Source organism: Corapipo altera, unplaced genomic scaffold (genome assembly GCF_003945725.1).
Source record: "Corapipo altera isolate COAL_440 unplaced genomic scaffold, ASM394572v1 76, whole genome shotgun sequence".
In the NCBI taxonomy this organism is placed as follows: domain Eukaryota; kingdom Metazoa; phylum Chordata; class Aves; order Passeriformes; family Pipridae; genus Corapipo; species Corapipo altera.
This window is the reverse complement of record NW_020884964.1, coordinates 20,641-36,567: the sequence shown is the minus strand read 5'-3', so window position 1 is coordinate 36,567 and position 15,927 is coordinate 20,641. Positions and strand designations below refer to the sequence as shown.

The 15,927-nt window shown below is 41.7% G+C and overlaps 1 protein-coding gene across 1 annotated transcript in view; it reads left to right on the top strand.

The window, feature by feature from the left end:
- The window catches only part of MRPS5 (mitochondrial ribosomal protein S5), a 43,692-nt gene extending 27,765 nt beyond the window's left edge, over positions 1-15,927 (top strand). The window contains exons 6-11 of the mRNA XM_027664666.1: positions 1,645-1,735; positions 4,401-4,447; positions 5,357-5,414; positions 7,222-7,284; positions 13,763-13,899; positions 15,339-15,927. Of these exons, the coding sequence (XP_027520467.1) occupies positions 1,645-1,735; positions 4,401-4,447; positions 5,357-5,414; positions 7,222-7,284; positions 13,763-13,899; positions 15,339-15,563 (621 nt within the window). The 3' untranslated portion in view covers positions 15,564-15,927. The remainder of the gene's footprint in view (positions 1-1,644; positions 1,736-4,400; positions 4,448-5,356; positions 5,415-7,221; positions 7,285-13,762; positions 13,900-15,338) is intronic.

Here is a 15,927-nt window from a genome sequence, read left to right as displayed (position 1 = left end):
GGGGATATATTAGAGCATATAAGGTTGGGAGACTATAAAGCAGTGACATGCTTATAGAATCATGGAATATGCTGAATTGGAAAGGACCATCAGGAACATTGAATCTGACTCCTGGCCCTGCACAGGACACCCCAAGAATCACACCGTGTGCCTGAGAGCATTGTCCAAATGGTTCTTAAACTCTGGCAGGCTTGGTGCTGTGACCATTTCCTTGGGGAGCCTCTTCCAGTGCTAAACCACCCTCTGGGGGAAAGACCTTTTCCTGATATCCAGTTTAAACCACCCCTGACTCAGCTTCATTTCATGCCATTTCCTCAAGTCCTGTCACTTTGTCCTGTCAAAAGTGAAGAACCTGTCCCTCCACTTCCCTTCTTGAAGATGTTGAAGACTGCAATGAGGTCTCCCTTGAGTCTCCTCCAGGCTGAACAAGCCAAGTGACCTCAGCCACACCTCACATGGCTTCCCTTCAAGGCCCTTCACCATCCTCATGGCCTTCCTTTGGACACTCTCTAATAGCTTGATGTCTTTTTTATACTGCCACAATATTCAAGGTGAGGCCACCCCAGTGCAGAGCAGAGCAGGACAGTCCTCTCCCTTGCCCTGCTGGCGATGCTTTGCCTGATGCCTCCCAGGACACAGTTGGCCCTCCTAGCTGCCAGGGCACTGCTGACTCATATTCAACTTGCCACCAGGGACCAGGACCCTCAGGTCCCTTCCTGCAGCTGCTCTCCAGCATCTCATTCCCCAGACTGTAGACACAACCAGGGTTGCCCTGTCCCAGGTGCAGAATCCAGCACTTGCCCTTGTTAAAGTTCATACAGTTGGTGACTGCCCAGCCCTCTGATTTGTCAAGGTCTCTGCGGGACCTCTCTGCCCTCGAGGGAGTCGACAGCTCCTCCCAATTCAGTGTTGTCAGCAAACTTATTTAGTATTATCATCACACGGGGGAGCCTGTAGCAGAGTCAGAAGTCTGCTGTCTCCCCAGTTGTAGCTGTGTCCCCCACTCCGAATGAAAGAGCTTTCCTGCATCGCTGCTTGAATTTCTTGCAGTTTCTGTAAACATTTCTAGTTCCAGGAATGAAATACTATTTTCTTCTTCCCTCTCTTAAATAAAGTCTTCTTTTCAGCAGCTGTCATCTCAGTAATGAGACTGCCTTCTGCAGTCTGCAAGTAGATTTCAATCCCAAGTTTTAATTCATGTAAACCAACAACAGACCTTGAGCAATTCCTAAGAGTGCTTCTAAAATATGTTAAAATATGAGGGGGACAGTTAGATGTTAGTGTCACTTTCCATTTTTTTCCCCATGTTTTTTTTATCATGCTTGAAATCACACATAAAACTAGCAGCATTAGAGCATTATCTGTTGTGCAGCTAAACACAACAGAGGGGATACTTTAATGAAAGTGCACTGAGGTAACTTTGAGTATGGCTTTTTTGGCAACCTTTCTGTATTTAATGCTTTGAAGCCAGTGTCCCACTGCACATGACACCCATTCACTAAAGCATATAGATATATATTGTAAGTATATATTACAGATCTCTGATAGTCTTTTTTTGTAAATTTGACTCTCTTTAAAAAAAAACCAAACCCAAAACATTTGGACTGCGCAGTAACAGGATGCTTTGTGTTGTTTTTTCTTCAGGTGAAAAATGTATTTTGTATGAAGGCAAAGGAAGGCAGAAGAAGATCAATACGTGCCTTAGTGGCTATTGGAAATGGTAAAGGGGCTACAGGTATGTGTGTTTACTGTATGAAAAGATGCCAAATCTATCACTGTTTGTAATAGCACTTCAGGAGGCGTGGTGATTTAAAGGGATTTTTATACTTTAAAAAAAAATTGGCCTTTTCTCTATGGACAATATTGAAATACCTGTAAGAATGTTGAGTTTCATCTATAACAGTAAGCTTTATAATCAGATTATGCACTTCATTTTGTATTAAAAAAAAGAAGAAATAGAATACTTGGGGCCCTTTGAGTCAGGTCTCATGGTAAACTTTAGTGCTCTGCAGCTTGACCCATTTGTAGACTTTCTCCATTATGGCTCTTCATAATGGTCTCTTCAACAGGCAATTTGAAATCTAGCCATAGAAATGCTGTCTATGGCATAAAGTAAATAGGACAAATAAAAAGAAACATAAGGTTATGAAAACTCTTGTAGTATGAGCTGTGAAAAGAGACCCTTTTCCTTTCCTTTCTCAGCAAAGACTGATGCCAGTCAGGGGCATTCAGTTTAGTTGTGATTTCCTTGTAACAGGACTCTAATTATGTATGGAGCATAGTGATGACCAAGCTGTCTTTAGGAACAATCAAACCCTCTCAGGGCAGCAGATAACTTGGATTAACTAGCCCTGGATCCCAACATGAAGGCTCTATGCAGCCACCCTGTACACCAGTGAGTTTCTTGCATGTTTCCAGTTCTGTTATTGAGGATATAGAGTTTCTCTTTCACTCAGTTTTCAAATACTAGGAGTTAAAGATGTTATTATTGGTTTTGCAGGGTAATTTTTATTTAAGAAGCACCCTTGAATGTGCTAAGTTTTTCCCCATAAGGAGATAGTTTTCATGCATTCTCTTGTGGATATAAACCAATGTACATTAAAATTCCCTTTAGACATCAAATGGACATAGAGATAAGACAGCTGTGCAGAATTAAATGAAGAATCAGTTAAAAAAAATAGCTGTGAAGGAAATAATCCAAATAATTTAAATGATAGAGGCAGGAATATGGCATGTATTGTATTGGTCAGAGTACAGGAAATTGCATTTGTATTTCTGTGTGCCTCTAGTAAAGAAAATCCTGCTTTCGATATGTATGTAGAGCACCCACCTTTTGGATGTAGTCTCCTTATTATCAGCTGAATAGATATCTCTGATGATGGGATCTGTATGGGAGCTTTAATAAGACAGCTGTATTTCCAGTCAACCAGAGTTTGGTAGAACTTCTTTTATGTGAAAGATTGAAATCCATGTGTTTCTTGAGCTGAATTTTGATTGCAGCTTGGAGTGGAGGAAAATTTATATAGAGAGGAAGGTGTGGTTCCTTAGCAGAAAGATATGTTACCCTGAAAAAATTCTTTCTACCTCTTCTTTGGAAAGCTTTTTCATGAAACATGTTATTACTGTAATCCATATGTCCTGAATGACTGAACTGAGGTTGTCCCAGAGAACACATTTTTGTAATTTTCTAATGCACTACATGACTTCACAGCATTAATAAATTGTGCTATTGTGCTCTGTGTGTGTATTTAAAAGAATAGCAGAGTTTCCTTGTATTTTCTTATGGAGAAGGTAGAAAGTGATGGAGACCTCTGGGTGTGTGGTGTGTGCACAGGGAAAGCTGTCTCAAGAGGCAGCTGATAGCAGACACTACCCTTGACTGCTTCTTCCACAGTAGTCTCCAGGCTAGAGGTCATATCCTTTTTGCTTGTGGCACCACAACAGTTGGGATGGTATTTCTTTCTTAGATCTTTTCGAGCCCATTTCTGCTGTAATGTCTGCATGACATTAGTGAGTTAGTGTTGGCCAGTGGGTTCAATCCTGTTGATTATTTATTTTTTTTAGGTTTTTGGATACAGGTAACCCACAGCCCCAGCTGACACAACAGAAACATCAAAGGACCAGAAAAGACAGACCTGTTCATTTGAATTTAAATGGTTTTAATTCAGTCTCTCTTGACATTGTTAGACTCTACAGAGTTTGTAAAAATGGTTGTCACATCCTCTTTTTCATTCTGTACAGTCAGTTGATGTCCTGCTCTGAGCTGACTGCTGTGAAATCTCTTCAGTGTTACCATTGTTGACCTGGTAAATAGGAGTAGGTCTGAGAGTTCAGAGGGAATTAGGTATCAGTTTGTAAACTGGCAGTCTGTATATTCTCTGTTCTACAGGCATGTGTTTTTTTGCAATGCATGATTGTGTTAAACCTGGTTTTCACAGAATCATAGTTTTCATATTCTCTATTTCACCAACAGCAAACCAATAGTCTCCTTTGCTTCTAGGATCTTGAAGCTACTGTTTGTACAGACATAGTTGATATATCTGCATCAGCTTCCTTTTTTTTTCTTCAATCCCTTCTTTCCTTTTAAACAGAAGAATGGACTTTTTTTTTGTCTGAAGCAGTCACCACTATTCAATTATTTGAAACAGGTTTGGTCAAACACACGAAAATAAGTTAAGCCTTATTTGTTTTCATTTGACAACAAGCAGTTGGCATCCAGACCTAAGGCATTCATAGCTCCTAAACTGTTTGTTTCTGTGATTTTCTCTGAACCATTTCTGAGTATGATCTATGCAATGGAGTGGAAATTTAAATACTAAACGTGGTTGTGAAGTTCTGGGTTTTTTGTTTTTCTGCATCACCTGTTTCTCATCAATAAAATGACTCTTTCTGTCTTGCAGGTTTTGCACTGGGGAAAGCAAGTGACAGGGCGGCTGCTTTACGGAAAGTATGTGGATTGAATATTTCTTGCCATGTCCCTAAGCACCATGTCTACACACCTTTTAAATACCTCCAGGGATGAGAACTCAGCCAGGGATGAGAACTCAACCACTTGACTGGACAGTCTGTTTCAGTGCTTGATAATCCCTTCAGTGGAGAATTTTTTCCCATCTAAACCTCCCCTGGCACAACTTGAGGCAATTTCCTCTCATCCTATCACTTGCTATTTGGGAAAAGAGACTGACTGCCACCACACTTCAGCCTCCTTTTGTGTAGTTGTACAGAGCAATACGGTCTCCCCTCAGCCTCCTTTTCTCCAGGCTAAGCACCTCCAGCTCCCTCAGCTGCTCCTCATAAGAGCTGTGCTCCAGACCCTTCACCAGCTCTGTTGCTCTTTGGTCACACATAGTGAAGTTGCCCTGCAATGAAATTCTGCTAATGCATCCCTTTATTTTCTTTCTATTCCTTTTGCTGTGGGTATTACCTATCCCCCTCCTCGGTCACTTGTTTCCAATATCTATGTAGCATACAGTCTGCTTATACTGTGAGTGTGTAAGAATTTTTCTCTCACGCATGCATAATGACCTTAATAAGGCTCCCTTAGATTTCAGAATGTTACTTGTCCATCTACATTGATCTAGTTTGTTGTAACACTCAACTAAGCTATGAAGTAGCAATGCTAAAATACACAAAGTTTGATGAAGTTGTTGCTATATTGAGAAATTGTTAAATCTGTTAGGAGAAGGCTGTTCTTTAAAGAGAACATTTTTATTTCCATAAAGTTTAGATGTGGCAAAACCTTGTTAAGTTTTTTTTTTCTTGCATTTTATTTATCTAGTTAACTGAACAATGGTAAATTTCAAGTGTTTAGTAGAAAAAATCAAGGAAAAAAATGTTTTCTGCTTTTATTCCCTAGGCAAAGAATAAAGCAATAAACTGCTTACATTTTATAGAGCTGTATCAGAACCACACAAGTAAGTATTATACCTTCGATATAAGTACTGAATATACCAACAAGAGCTGTTTGCAACTACTTGCAAAGCATAAAAAAATGTTAACTAACTTTTTTTCTGATCTGATGCATTGTATTATTATTCATCATGCATTATTTTGCTTTTGCAGCATGCTGTGTGAAATCTTAGCCCCAGACTGCTTTAGCTAGGCAGTGGTAATGTAAGAGAACAGTCATCAATCCCTGTGTTAAATAGGTCACTATTACCTGGAAAGAATATGTGGTTTGCTCTTTACTTCCATTCAGGTTTGAATCAACTGTTTTAGGAAGGTCCATGCAGAAAGGTTAAGATTAAATAATAAGAGGTGGTGTTAAAATATTGAGAGGTCTATTTCCCTTCTAGTCTCCTGCCTTTACCATGAAAGACTGGGACAGACTTTTTAGCAGGGTCTGTTATGAGAGGACAAGACGTAATGGTTTTAAACTAAAGGACAACAGATTCAGACTAGATATGAGGAAGTTTTTTAGTTTTGTTTTTCTTACAAAGAGGGTGGTGAACCACTGGAACAGGTTGCACAGAGAGGTGGTGGATGCCCCATCCCTGGAAACATTCAAAGTCAGGTTGGACGGGGCTCTGAACAACCTGATCTAGTTGAAGATGTCCCTACTCATTGTAGAGGGGTTGGACTAGCTGACCTTTAAAAGGTCCTTTCCAACCCAAACAATTCCATGATTCTGTGCTTAAAATTTGGTTACTTAATCTGTAGTATTTCAGTCTTTTCAAAAAATGGGAGTGGGGGAAGGAGGTAGTAGCACAATTAGATCTTTTCTGGCACATTTGAGTTAAGGAAGTCAGATACTGTCAGGGCATTTTTCCCTACAGTGAATTCCTGTGCTTTTCCACTTTCTGTGTCAGAAAAGATGATTCCCTGTTGATTCAATCCATGTATGCTGACAAAGCCCAGCAGCCAGGGAGAAACCAAACTGGAGAGGCAGTCTGATGTTTTCCTGGTAGTTTTTTGTTAATTCAGTTTAATTCAATTCAAGTCCTCTCTGGTGTCAAATGTGGTACCTATATACCAAATATTCAGTTATATTTCAGAAAAATTTTGAAAGATAGTACCTTACAGATTATATGAGTATTTAACCAAGACGTTATGTAGATAAATATTGAGTATAATGGAACTTTGACTTATAAATACAAAACTCTAGTCATTTTCATGAGTCTGTTCCTTGAGCATTATTATTTCACACTAACAGATCAGAGGTTTTATTCAAAGCTGGTGGTGTTTCTACCATGCTTTCCATTCTACTTAACATAGAGGTCCTCTCTGTTCCACTGTGACTGCTGTGCTAGAATCCACTATGCAGAGACTGAGTCACTGAGTCAGATGTGTATAACAGCCACCTGAGTTTGGGGTTCCTTCTGAAGCAGAGAAAAGCAGGAAGACTGGAAGGGTAAATATTCTGTACAGAAAATCCAAGAATGATGATGTCTGTGGGGTTAAAAGCTGAATTATTAAAATATCTGAGTATGAGGAAGTTCAAATTGTATGATGTGAGCTCACTTTAAAACTAAATGAGGTTCATTGGAGTCATACAACATACTTTTCAAGTGGTTTTGTACACAATCATAACGTAGTATTCACAGATATGACAACATTCATAATCTATTCCAGAAATTTACCTAGATTAACCCTTCTCTTTGAAGAAGTCAGAGGAGAATAAAACCAATTTGCCATTCACAGTTTGGAAAAAGAAAGGTACTAGTTAAAACTTTTCTAGAAGGAAGAATTTAGCTGTAATGCCTTTTTTTTCTCCCCCTCCAGTTTACCATGACATTACAGTGAAATTTAAAACCACCAAAATCTACATGAAGAAGCAAAACAAAGGTAACTAAAACTGCCTGGAAATTTTGAAGTTTTATCAATTACTGACTAGTATTTATTTGATTAATTTAAACTTGTGCAGTGTCTAGTCTACCATGTTTTAAATATTGGAATTGATCAGTTGTTTTTCATTAAAAATAGCTACTGTTGATGACATGGCTTTGCTATTGTAAATCAGGGTTTGCTCCTCTTACACTGCTGGAAACTCTATTTGTGGTTTTCTTTCACAGTTCTTAAGTGTAGTTCCTAGGTGTGGAGAAGTCTAATCTAATCTAATTAGCATAGGTGTTGAATGCAAAGGCCTTCCAGAAGAACCCAGCAGGTTTTGCTTCCCACCATATGCCCTGTGCATGCTTTGGAAAACTGACAGGCTCATTTGATTATTTTTCAGTGATGAGGTTTTTTTTAACTGTTGTTTCCAAGACAAGATTCAGAGGTAATTTAGTGTGCAGCGGTGGGAGTGCTTCAAATGTGAATCAGAGTGCAAGGCTGCATCTGTGTGCCTGTCCCTCTTAAGTCCGCACTGGGATAATGTGGGCAGATGTCCCCCCTTAATTGCCTCAGACTTCCTGGAACCAGGACAGCATACAGCCTGCTACTTCCTCAAGACCATTACTGCTTTATTCGTCCTAAAATCAAGAATTCCCAGTGTGGAAACTGAGTCGTGTACTATGCCAGCAGAAAGACCATCTGATTGTTACACCAGCTGGCTGAGCTTGATGCTTACCAGCCAACACATGCACACAGACAGTTGTCCCTCATGCACTCCACACTCACAAGTCCCCCCGGGTATGCGAGCACGGACCCCCTGCCCACCAGATACCCTGGCCTAGAGGGCTGGTCTAGCTTATGAAAACACAGGCACACCTCACGCTCACCAGGATTGGAGAAGATACAGATCCTCAGCTACCCTCTCCAACAGCCACCACCAGGGAGATGGGCTGTGACTCATGGCCCTGCTGCAGCCATGGGTTTGTACGGTGCTGTCAGTTCTCACATCCTTCCCAGTCCAGGTCTCCCTGGGTTTACAGTCTTGGTGGTTGCGAAGTCCAGGTTGATCTTCCTGGAAGTGGCACCTGTAGTTTCTTGATAGCTCATCAGTTAGCAGTGGTGTGTGTTTCTTGTCACTGTCTCTTTGTTTTTTTCAGATCTGTGTCTCTGTATATTTTGGTTCTGGTTTCCCTTTTTTCCCCTCACTTCCCTAACTGACAAGGTCTGCAGTCAGATAACCTCACTAGAATAAACATTCTGACACTCTAAACACGCTCTCACCAGTTAGTGTGGCTGACCAGGTTTGGTTCTCATCACTGCCTTACCATTTGTCAGTCATGTTTGTGTCCCTGGATGTTCCTGTCACTCCACTTTGACATACCCTTACAGCTGCTAATCCATTGGAAGTAGTTGCAATTAAAAATACTTTCAGTCCACTGTGGTATTCTCAGCCTTTCCTAGTTTGAGAAATGCTTTAGTCCCTTAATCATCTTCCTACCACTTTGCTGGACTCTATCCAATATGTCAACATCTCTCTTGTAATGGGGAGCCCAGAACTGGACACAGTGCTCCAGGTGTGTCTCACTTGTGCTGAGAAAGGGGAGGGATCACCTCCCCCAACCCACTGGCAACAGTCCTAACACAGCCCAGGATACCACTAGCCTTTTTTTGCTGCAAGGACACGTGGCTGACTCATGGTCAACTTGGTGGCCACCAGGAGCTCCTGAGCCCTTTTCTGCCATGCTGCTTTCCAGCTGTTCAGCCCCCAGAATGTGTTGGTGCTTGTGGTTCCTCCCCAGGTGCAGGGCTTTGCACTTGCCCTCACTGAATGTCATGAAGTTCCTGTCAGCCCATTTCTTCAGCCTGTCAAGATTCCTCTGGGTGGCAGCACGAGACCTGGTGTATCTCCACTCCTCCCAGTGTTGTATCAACAGCAAACTTGCCAAGATTACACTGTGCCCCACTACTGAGATAATTTATGAAGATGCATCTAAGTGAGGCTGACTGTCCTACAGTTGTAGGAAGGAGGAAGTTGTCATCAATGCATGCCAGGTATTTCCTGTATTGCATATTCCTTTCTGTATTGTTTCACCAGAATCTGTTGGGGTCGTTGAAGGCCCTGTGAAAATCAGGGCCTGTGAACACGATTCTCTTATGTCTGTAGAAGGCCTCATCCACTTGTTCTTCCTGATCAGGTGTCCTCTAGCAATCTGACATGCCCTACAATGTCGCCCATATTGGTCTGCTTTTTAACCATAAACTTACCCATAAGCTCTCACTTGGGATCATCCATCCCCAGAGTAGAGCAGATCTCCAAATATTCCAGCTGTTTTCTCACAGAAAGGGCAACTCCACCTCTTTGTATTCACAGTCTCTCCTTTCTAAAGAGGCTATATCCCTCCACTGTAGCACTCCATTCCTGTTAGCCCTCTGCCACAACTCTCTAATTTCAACTAGACCATTAGATGCACAGCTGCACACAGATATCTCAGTTCCTCACGTTTATTCTCAGTGCTGCATGTGTTAGTGAACAGAGGCCCTTACTGTGCTGATTTCCCAGAAAGCACTTTTCCATAACACTACCTTGCAGACACTTCCTTGCTTATGTGCAAATGCTGGCAGTGACCCTACTCAAAGCCCTTCTGATGATTGTTGCTTTCCCTTTTGCTCACATCACTCCAAGCCCTTTGTTTATCGGCACTCTCTGTCCCACCCTCAGAGGGCTGCTGATAACTCTATCCCTAGTGTAAAGCTGTCCTTACAGATCAGTCACCCTACTGGCAAAGATACCTTTGTCCTGCTTAGCAAGGTAGATCCCATCTCTCCCAAGCACACACTGATCCTCAGCAAGGTCCAGTTGTCATAGAAAACAGAACCCTGTTGCTGGCACCACCTTCTTGACTATTGTTGACCTACATTATCATTGCCCTCCTCCTCATACCCTTTCCCTTTCTCAGCAGAGTTGAGGAGAACACTGCCTGGGTCCCCATGCCCCAGCTATCACCCCCAGAGCTCTACAGTCACTTCTGATACTCTCCAACTTGCTCCTGGCAGTACCATTGGTGCCCTCATGGAAGTGAAGACTGAGGCAAAGAACTCATTGAGTATCTCAGTCTTCTCCATATCCATTGTCTCCAGTTCTCCCTTCTGGCTTATCACAGGAGATAACACTTTCCTTGGCCTTTCTCATCTGGCCTTTGTACTTACAGAATCCCTTCTTGTTATTCTTCACATCCTTTGCCAAGTCCTTTTCCATCTGTGCCTTGGCTTTCCTAACCCCTGTACTCTCCCCAGGTCACCTGTCCCTGCTTCCACTGGCCATGCGTTTCCTTCTTACTCCTCTGTTTGAGAAGCAAAACCTTGCTCACCTGTGCCATTTTCCAACCTGCCTTGCCTGATTTGGTACACACTGGGATGGAGAGCTCTTGCACTCTAAGAAAAGTGTCCTGAAATTGTCGCCAGCTCTGGTCAGCTCCTTTGTCCCTAAGGACAGTTTCTTAGGGGATCTCATTCACCAACTCCTTAATCATCTGGAAGGTTGCTCTTCCAAAATTCAGGGTCCTGACCTTGCTCCACACCAGGCCCACACTCACTGAGGTGACTCAGTCCACCAAGGCATGGTCACTACAGCCCAGGCTGTCCCCGGTCTGAATCCCTCTAATCAGCTCATCCACACTGGTGAGCACCAGATCCAGTAACACCTCACCTCTGGTTGGTTCGTCCAATACCTGTACCAGGAAGTTGTGCTCTGTACACTTCAGGTCCCCTGGATTGCTTGCAGCCCAGCTGTGTTGCTTACCCAGCAAGTGTCCCTGTGGTTGAAATCCCCCATTGCGGTGAGAGCTTGCAAGTGTGATGCTTCCTGTATCTGAGGCAAGAAGGCCTCAAAGTTCCCCCTGGTGCTATCTCAGCAAATGCTCACAGCAAAGCCTAATGTTTTAGTAGAAAAGGTGAAGTCGCTGCTATGGTCAGATGTTCCTTTCTTGAATTTATTCCTAATCCCTGCGAAGCGGAGAAATCCCCCCCTCCTATAGGTAGGATTAGACAAGTAAAAATCCAAATTAGAAAGTAACGTAATGTGAACATGTGAATGTGAGCTTCACTGAGTCGTTCCTTAGTGTGGATTTAAAGTGGATGTTCTGTTTTCCAAACTATCCCTAGTTATTACCCAGAAAATCTGTTGTAGATTGCCTTTTACTGGCTGTGTTAGTTTATAGGAAGGATGCATTTTAAATACTTCTTTTGCTTACCTTTGTATCTTTTTCAGTGTGAGAAAATGTGTTACATCTGAACTGGCTTGTTCTATTATACTGGGCTCGTTGAATTAAATCTCAGTACAGCAGTGTGCAGGTTAAACATGGCTGAGCCCAATTTTCTCTCCACAGCTGGAATCCTTTGCTTTTGTGTTTGGAATAAATTTCGTCCAGAGACTAATGGATTAGTCTGCTGGCTTCTGAGTTTCATGTATTAATAATCTGCAGAAACTTAATTGAGATAAGATGGGAGAAAAGCAGCAATAAAAATGCCAGAAATTAAATGCTTTCAGTCACTGAAAATGAAACTCTCACAGCCTTTCAGAAGTAATTCACATGTAATTGTGTCTAAAACTTGACTTTGTTTTGTAGCACAGGAAACAGTATTTTCTCAAATGGCAGAACAAATGGCTTTGGATGGTTATAATTTCTTTTCTGATTATAGGTTCAAAGAAAAATGGATATAGTGACACAATAAAACATGCAACACTGGAATAGATTTTTTTTTTTTGCCTCCTTTACTCAGCAGCAAGACCATCACATTAGACCTATCACAAATCAATTTTTAAAGATTACTAGTGCTAGGCCATGTGAAACAATGGCTCTGGGGAACAAGAGAGCAAAATCAGACTCCTCGAAAAAATAACTCATCCATTAAAATCTGCCAAGTTTAAGGAAACCATTTGCAGTTAATGCCAGTGTACTGCAACTATGCTTTGGAGTTTATATGTTTATATAATCTCCATCTCTGTAAAGGAGATGGATGCAGATGACGTGCAAACATCTGTTGTTGTTTGTGAATTTTGAAATATGTTTGTCTCTCCTTCACTTTGTGCCACTAATATAATAAAAAAGTGTAATTCATGCCCGTTGCTGGGCCAGGAAAAAAGGAAGTGATGCCTCTGCACAGTAGTGTGCAGAGTGCAGTCTTACTCTCTTGATAGTGCATAGTATTTTGCTAGGTTTTTTCAGCTGAAAGGGAAAAGCATCACTATTTTTGTGGCTGCTGGCTAATGGCTGTTGTATTTAGCATAGACTGTGAAGTTGGTGAATTGCTGTTTCTCAGTCAGAAGGCAAGTAAGAGGTTCACATTTTGGAGATCAACTGCAAAGTGTAAATTTAGTATAAGTGGGTGCAGTGATGCCTTCCTCAATTTGCAGGCAGGTTCAGTCCCGTTTTCACTGCTCAAAGCTTTGCACACCAAGAGCCAAATAAAATAAAAATGTGGTTGGTTTTATTTGTCTACCAAAAGGCCTGTGAGCAGCAAGAGGCACCAGTGTCAGTGGGTGCTCACCCTCTTTCCCAGCAGCTCTGTTTTGAGACCAGACTTTTCTACTGCAGCATTATTGCCCTCCTTACTTCCCCAGTTTCCCTACCAGCTCTGTGTCTGATAGAGATCTTGAGCACAGTCTCAGGCTTTAGGAAGGCACTGTAGGCCTCTCATCCAGCAGCAGTCTCCCTGGGAGTGTGAGATACTGACATGTCTTCTACTGCAGGGTCCTTCTGGAAGGAAGCCCAAAGGACAGCAGTTTAAATCCCTCCATCATGTATATGAACCAGGATTTACCATCGTTAGGAGTGCAGCAGTTGCTCACCAGAAATTGCAAAGGAAGTGGTGTTGGAATTTCTGTAGGTGTTGCTTTTTAGAAGAGACAGTCTTCATCAGGGTCCAGTTGCATTTAGATCCTCTCCCCTTGTAGTGGCTTCTTTTTAATACTCTTTTATGTAAACTTGTTGCCTTGCTTCTCTACTAGTTTTGGTAGTGGTAGTTTTGGGAAGTATTAGAGTGTTCTTTTTCTGCTGAGTAGGAGAAAGAAATTGCCTTTTGTTTGCTGAATGTTTGCAGGGTGGGGGGTATCTTTGTGGAAGATTGTTCTAAAGATGCCAGTGGTAATTCTAAGGAATTCTATCCAAACCTGTGTCATTAGATAATTCTTCAGGTTGCATTTTTACTGGCTTTATGTTTATAGGTGGTGACATTTTAATTTGGTTTTGCAATATGTTAAGCAAGGTGTATTTAGTATAAAAACTGCTCTGATCTTTGTGTTGGCATGTCTGCAAAGACTGGGAAGAGTGGTCTTCCCAGAATGGTTTTGCCATTTTTAACATATAATGTGTTCTAACATGCAAGGTAACAAAAATAACAAAGCCGATGTTTTAGTGCTCATCTTCCTTCTTAGTGAGTTGGAGGCTTACAAATAATCACATAATGCTAATTTACATGTTTTTTCCCCCAGGGTATGGTCTTCGTTGCCACCGAGCTATTATCACCATGTGCAAACTAATTGGCATTAAAGACATGTATGCCAAGGTTACTGGATCCAAAAACTTGATTAACATTACCAGAGCTTTCTTTAAAGGCTTGACCCAACAGGTAGGTGCACTCTCAGTGGTTCTATCCATTCTATCTATCAGGGAACAGAAGGGGATTGATGTTGTAATAATTTGTGGTCAAACCGTTTATATCTAGGCTTTAAATTAAGTAATTTTCCAACGAGTGAACAAAATCAGCAAGGACATAATTCCTCAGCAGTTTTATGAAGTTTTCCAGTCAGAAATAGATATATGTAACTCTGTCTGTTCCACAGCCAAGTGCCTGCAGGAGACATCTGAATTTTTGGGCTTTCATTTGTTGTATTTTTTTTGTGACAGTTGATAAATCATGGTAGAGGAAGTTGTGGACCAGCTTTGGTTGCTGCTGCCTGTTCGTCTGTATTCTAAGTTTTCATTGCCCAAGGAGTGAATGTCACAGCTTCTATTGCTGATATAATTAAGATCTCTGAAATAAGTCAGGGAGCTGCTGTCATTTCCTCCAGCTCTAAGTGCTCATAATGGAGATGTCTCTGTCTGAGCCAGCTGCCTGTAGTTGATGGAGAAGATCCAACATGCAGCATTTCATCTGACTTCCTTTGAACACTTAGAATGAGTCACTCCCTTGGAAATTCCTGGTTATCTCATTTGTTCATAGTTTTGGTAGCTGCCAAAATTTAGCTGCTTACATTCTAAACATAGCCCTGCATAGCTCTAGTCAAATCTGTCACCCTCCTAGCCAACTTGATCAGTTTAGCCTCAGAAGGTGAGGGGATTATGATCCTCTTTGCCTAATTGAGATAGTTACAGATCTCAAAGCTTGGTTATGAGAGGTTATGAGGTTATGAAGTTAATCAGACTTGAGGAAGTCTGGCCTGTGTTTTCAATGCATTGTCTCTGAGAAGTCTTCCACAGAGTGAATAGAAGAACAGAAGAAGGGCCTACTGTACAGATTACTGCTTTGAGAGATATGCACTTGATATCTTTTCTTGACTGCCCTGAATAGGAAAAGTTTCCCGTTACTCGTACACATTTATTCTGTAAAATCTGAGTGTTAACAAACACCTTGTATGCGAGGAAGAGGTGTAGTTGTGTTAAATTCATATAATTATATTAGCTAATATTACCTGTCAGGGCAGTAATAAGCACTATGCTGTTGTCAAGGCAAAATTTATATCCATATAAAGACATAAAAATGTTCCTGCACGTTACTAATGTGCCAATATGCATGCTTATTAGCAAGATGTGTCTTTTCTGGACAGATCCTTCCCAGAAGCAGGTTCCTCTAGAATGACAGTGTAGTGCTACTTAGTATATCTGCAGTCTAGCTATCTGAATTTTTGCCCATGTAAGTGAGCCTGACAAGTCATTTAATTTACACATTGTTTAAACTGTTTATTAGTAAATGATTTTTCCCCCCCTACCTCATATGCCATGCAGAGTTTGACCTGAAGTAAACTGTGCATCGTTGTTTTGGTTGTCTTTTCTCTCTCCTAATCCCAGGAGACTCACCAGCAGTTGGCAAACCAGAAGGGTCTCTATGTAGTGGAGTTCCGTGAGGAGCAGGGCCCTCTGCCCATCGTTGTGGCTCTGCCTGAGGGGACTGTCCGCAAGGATCCTGAGCCTGAAGATGAGGTTCCCGACACAAAGCTGGAGTGGAGCGAGGTCAAAGAAGCTCAGGGAATGAAGAAATCTCCCTGGGCAAATGTCAGAAGGACAGCATGTTAAAAGCTTCAGTCCCTCTGTCTCTTCAGCTCAGAGGTGCAACTGGGAAAGCCCAGCTCAAACAGACCCGTTGTCTAGGCTTACGTTTCAGAGGAGGGCAGCAGTAGCTCTCTCATGCCATTCATATTGCTGCTGCCATTCTACCATTCAGTAACACTGTTTGCTTTCCTACAATTCTTCTGACCACTGTTTGACTGGGGATGTTCAGATGGAAACACTCAGTGAACATGTCTTAGTCTTCAAGCCTGTATTTACTTGATTCCAGAAGGTGATTTTTAGTCAAGAGCTCCCATGATTCTTCCACAAGCTCTTGGGAAACTACTGAAAGTACAAGATTGTGAAAACAATAAAGAATCATCAGAGTGGG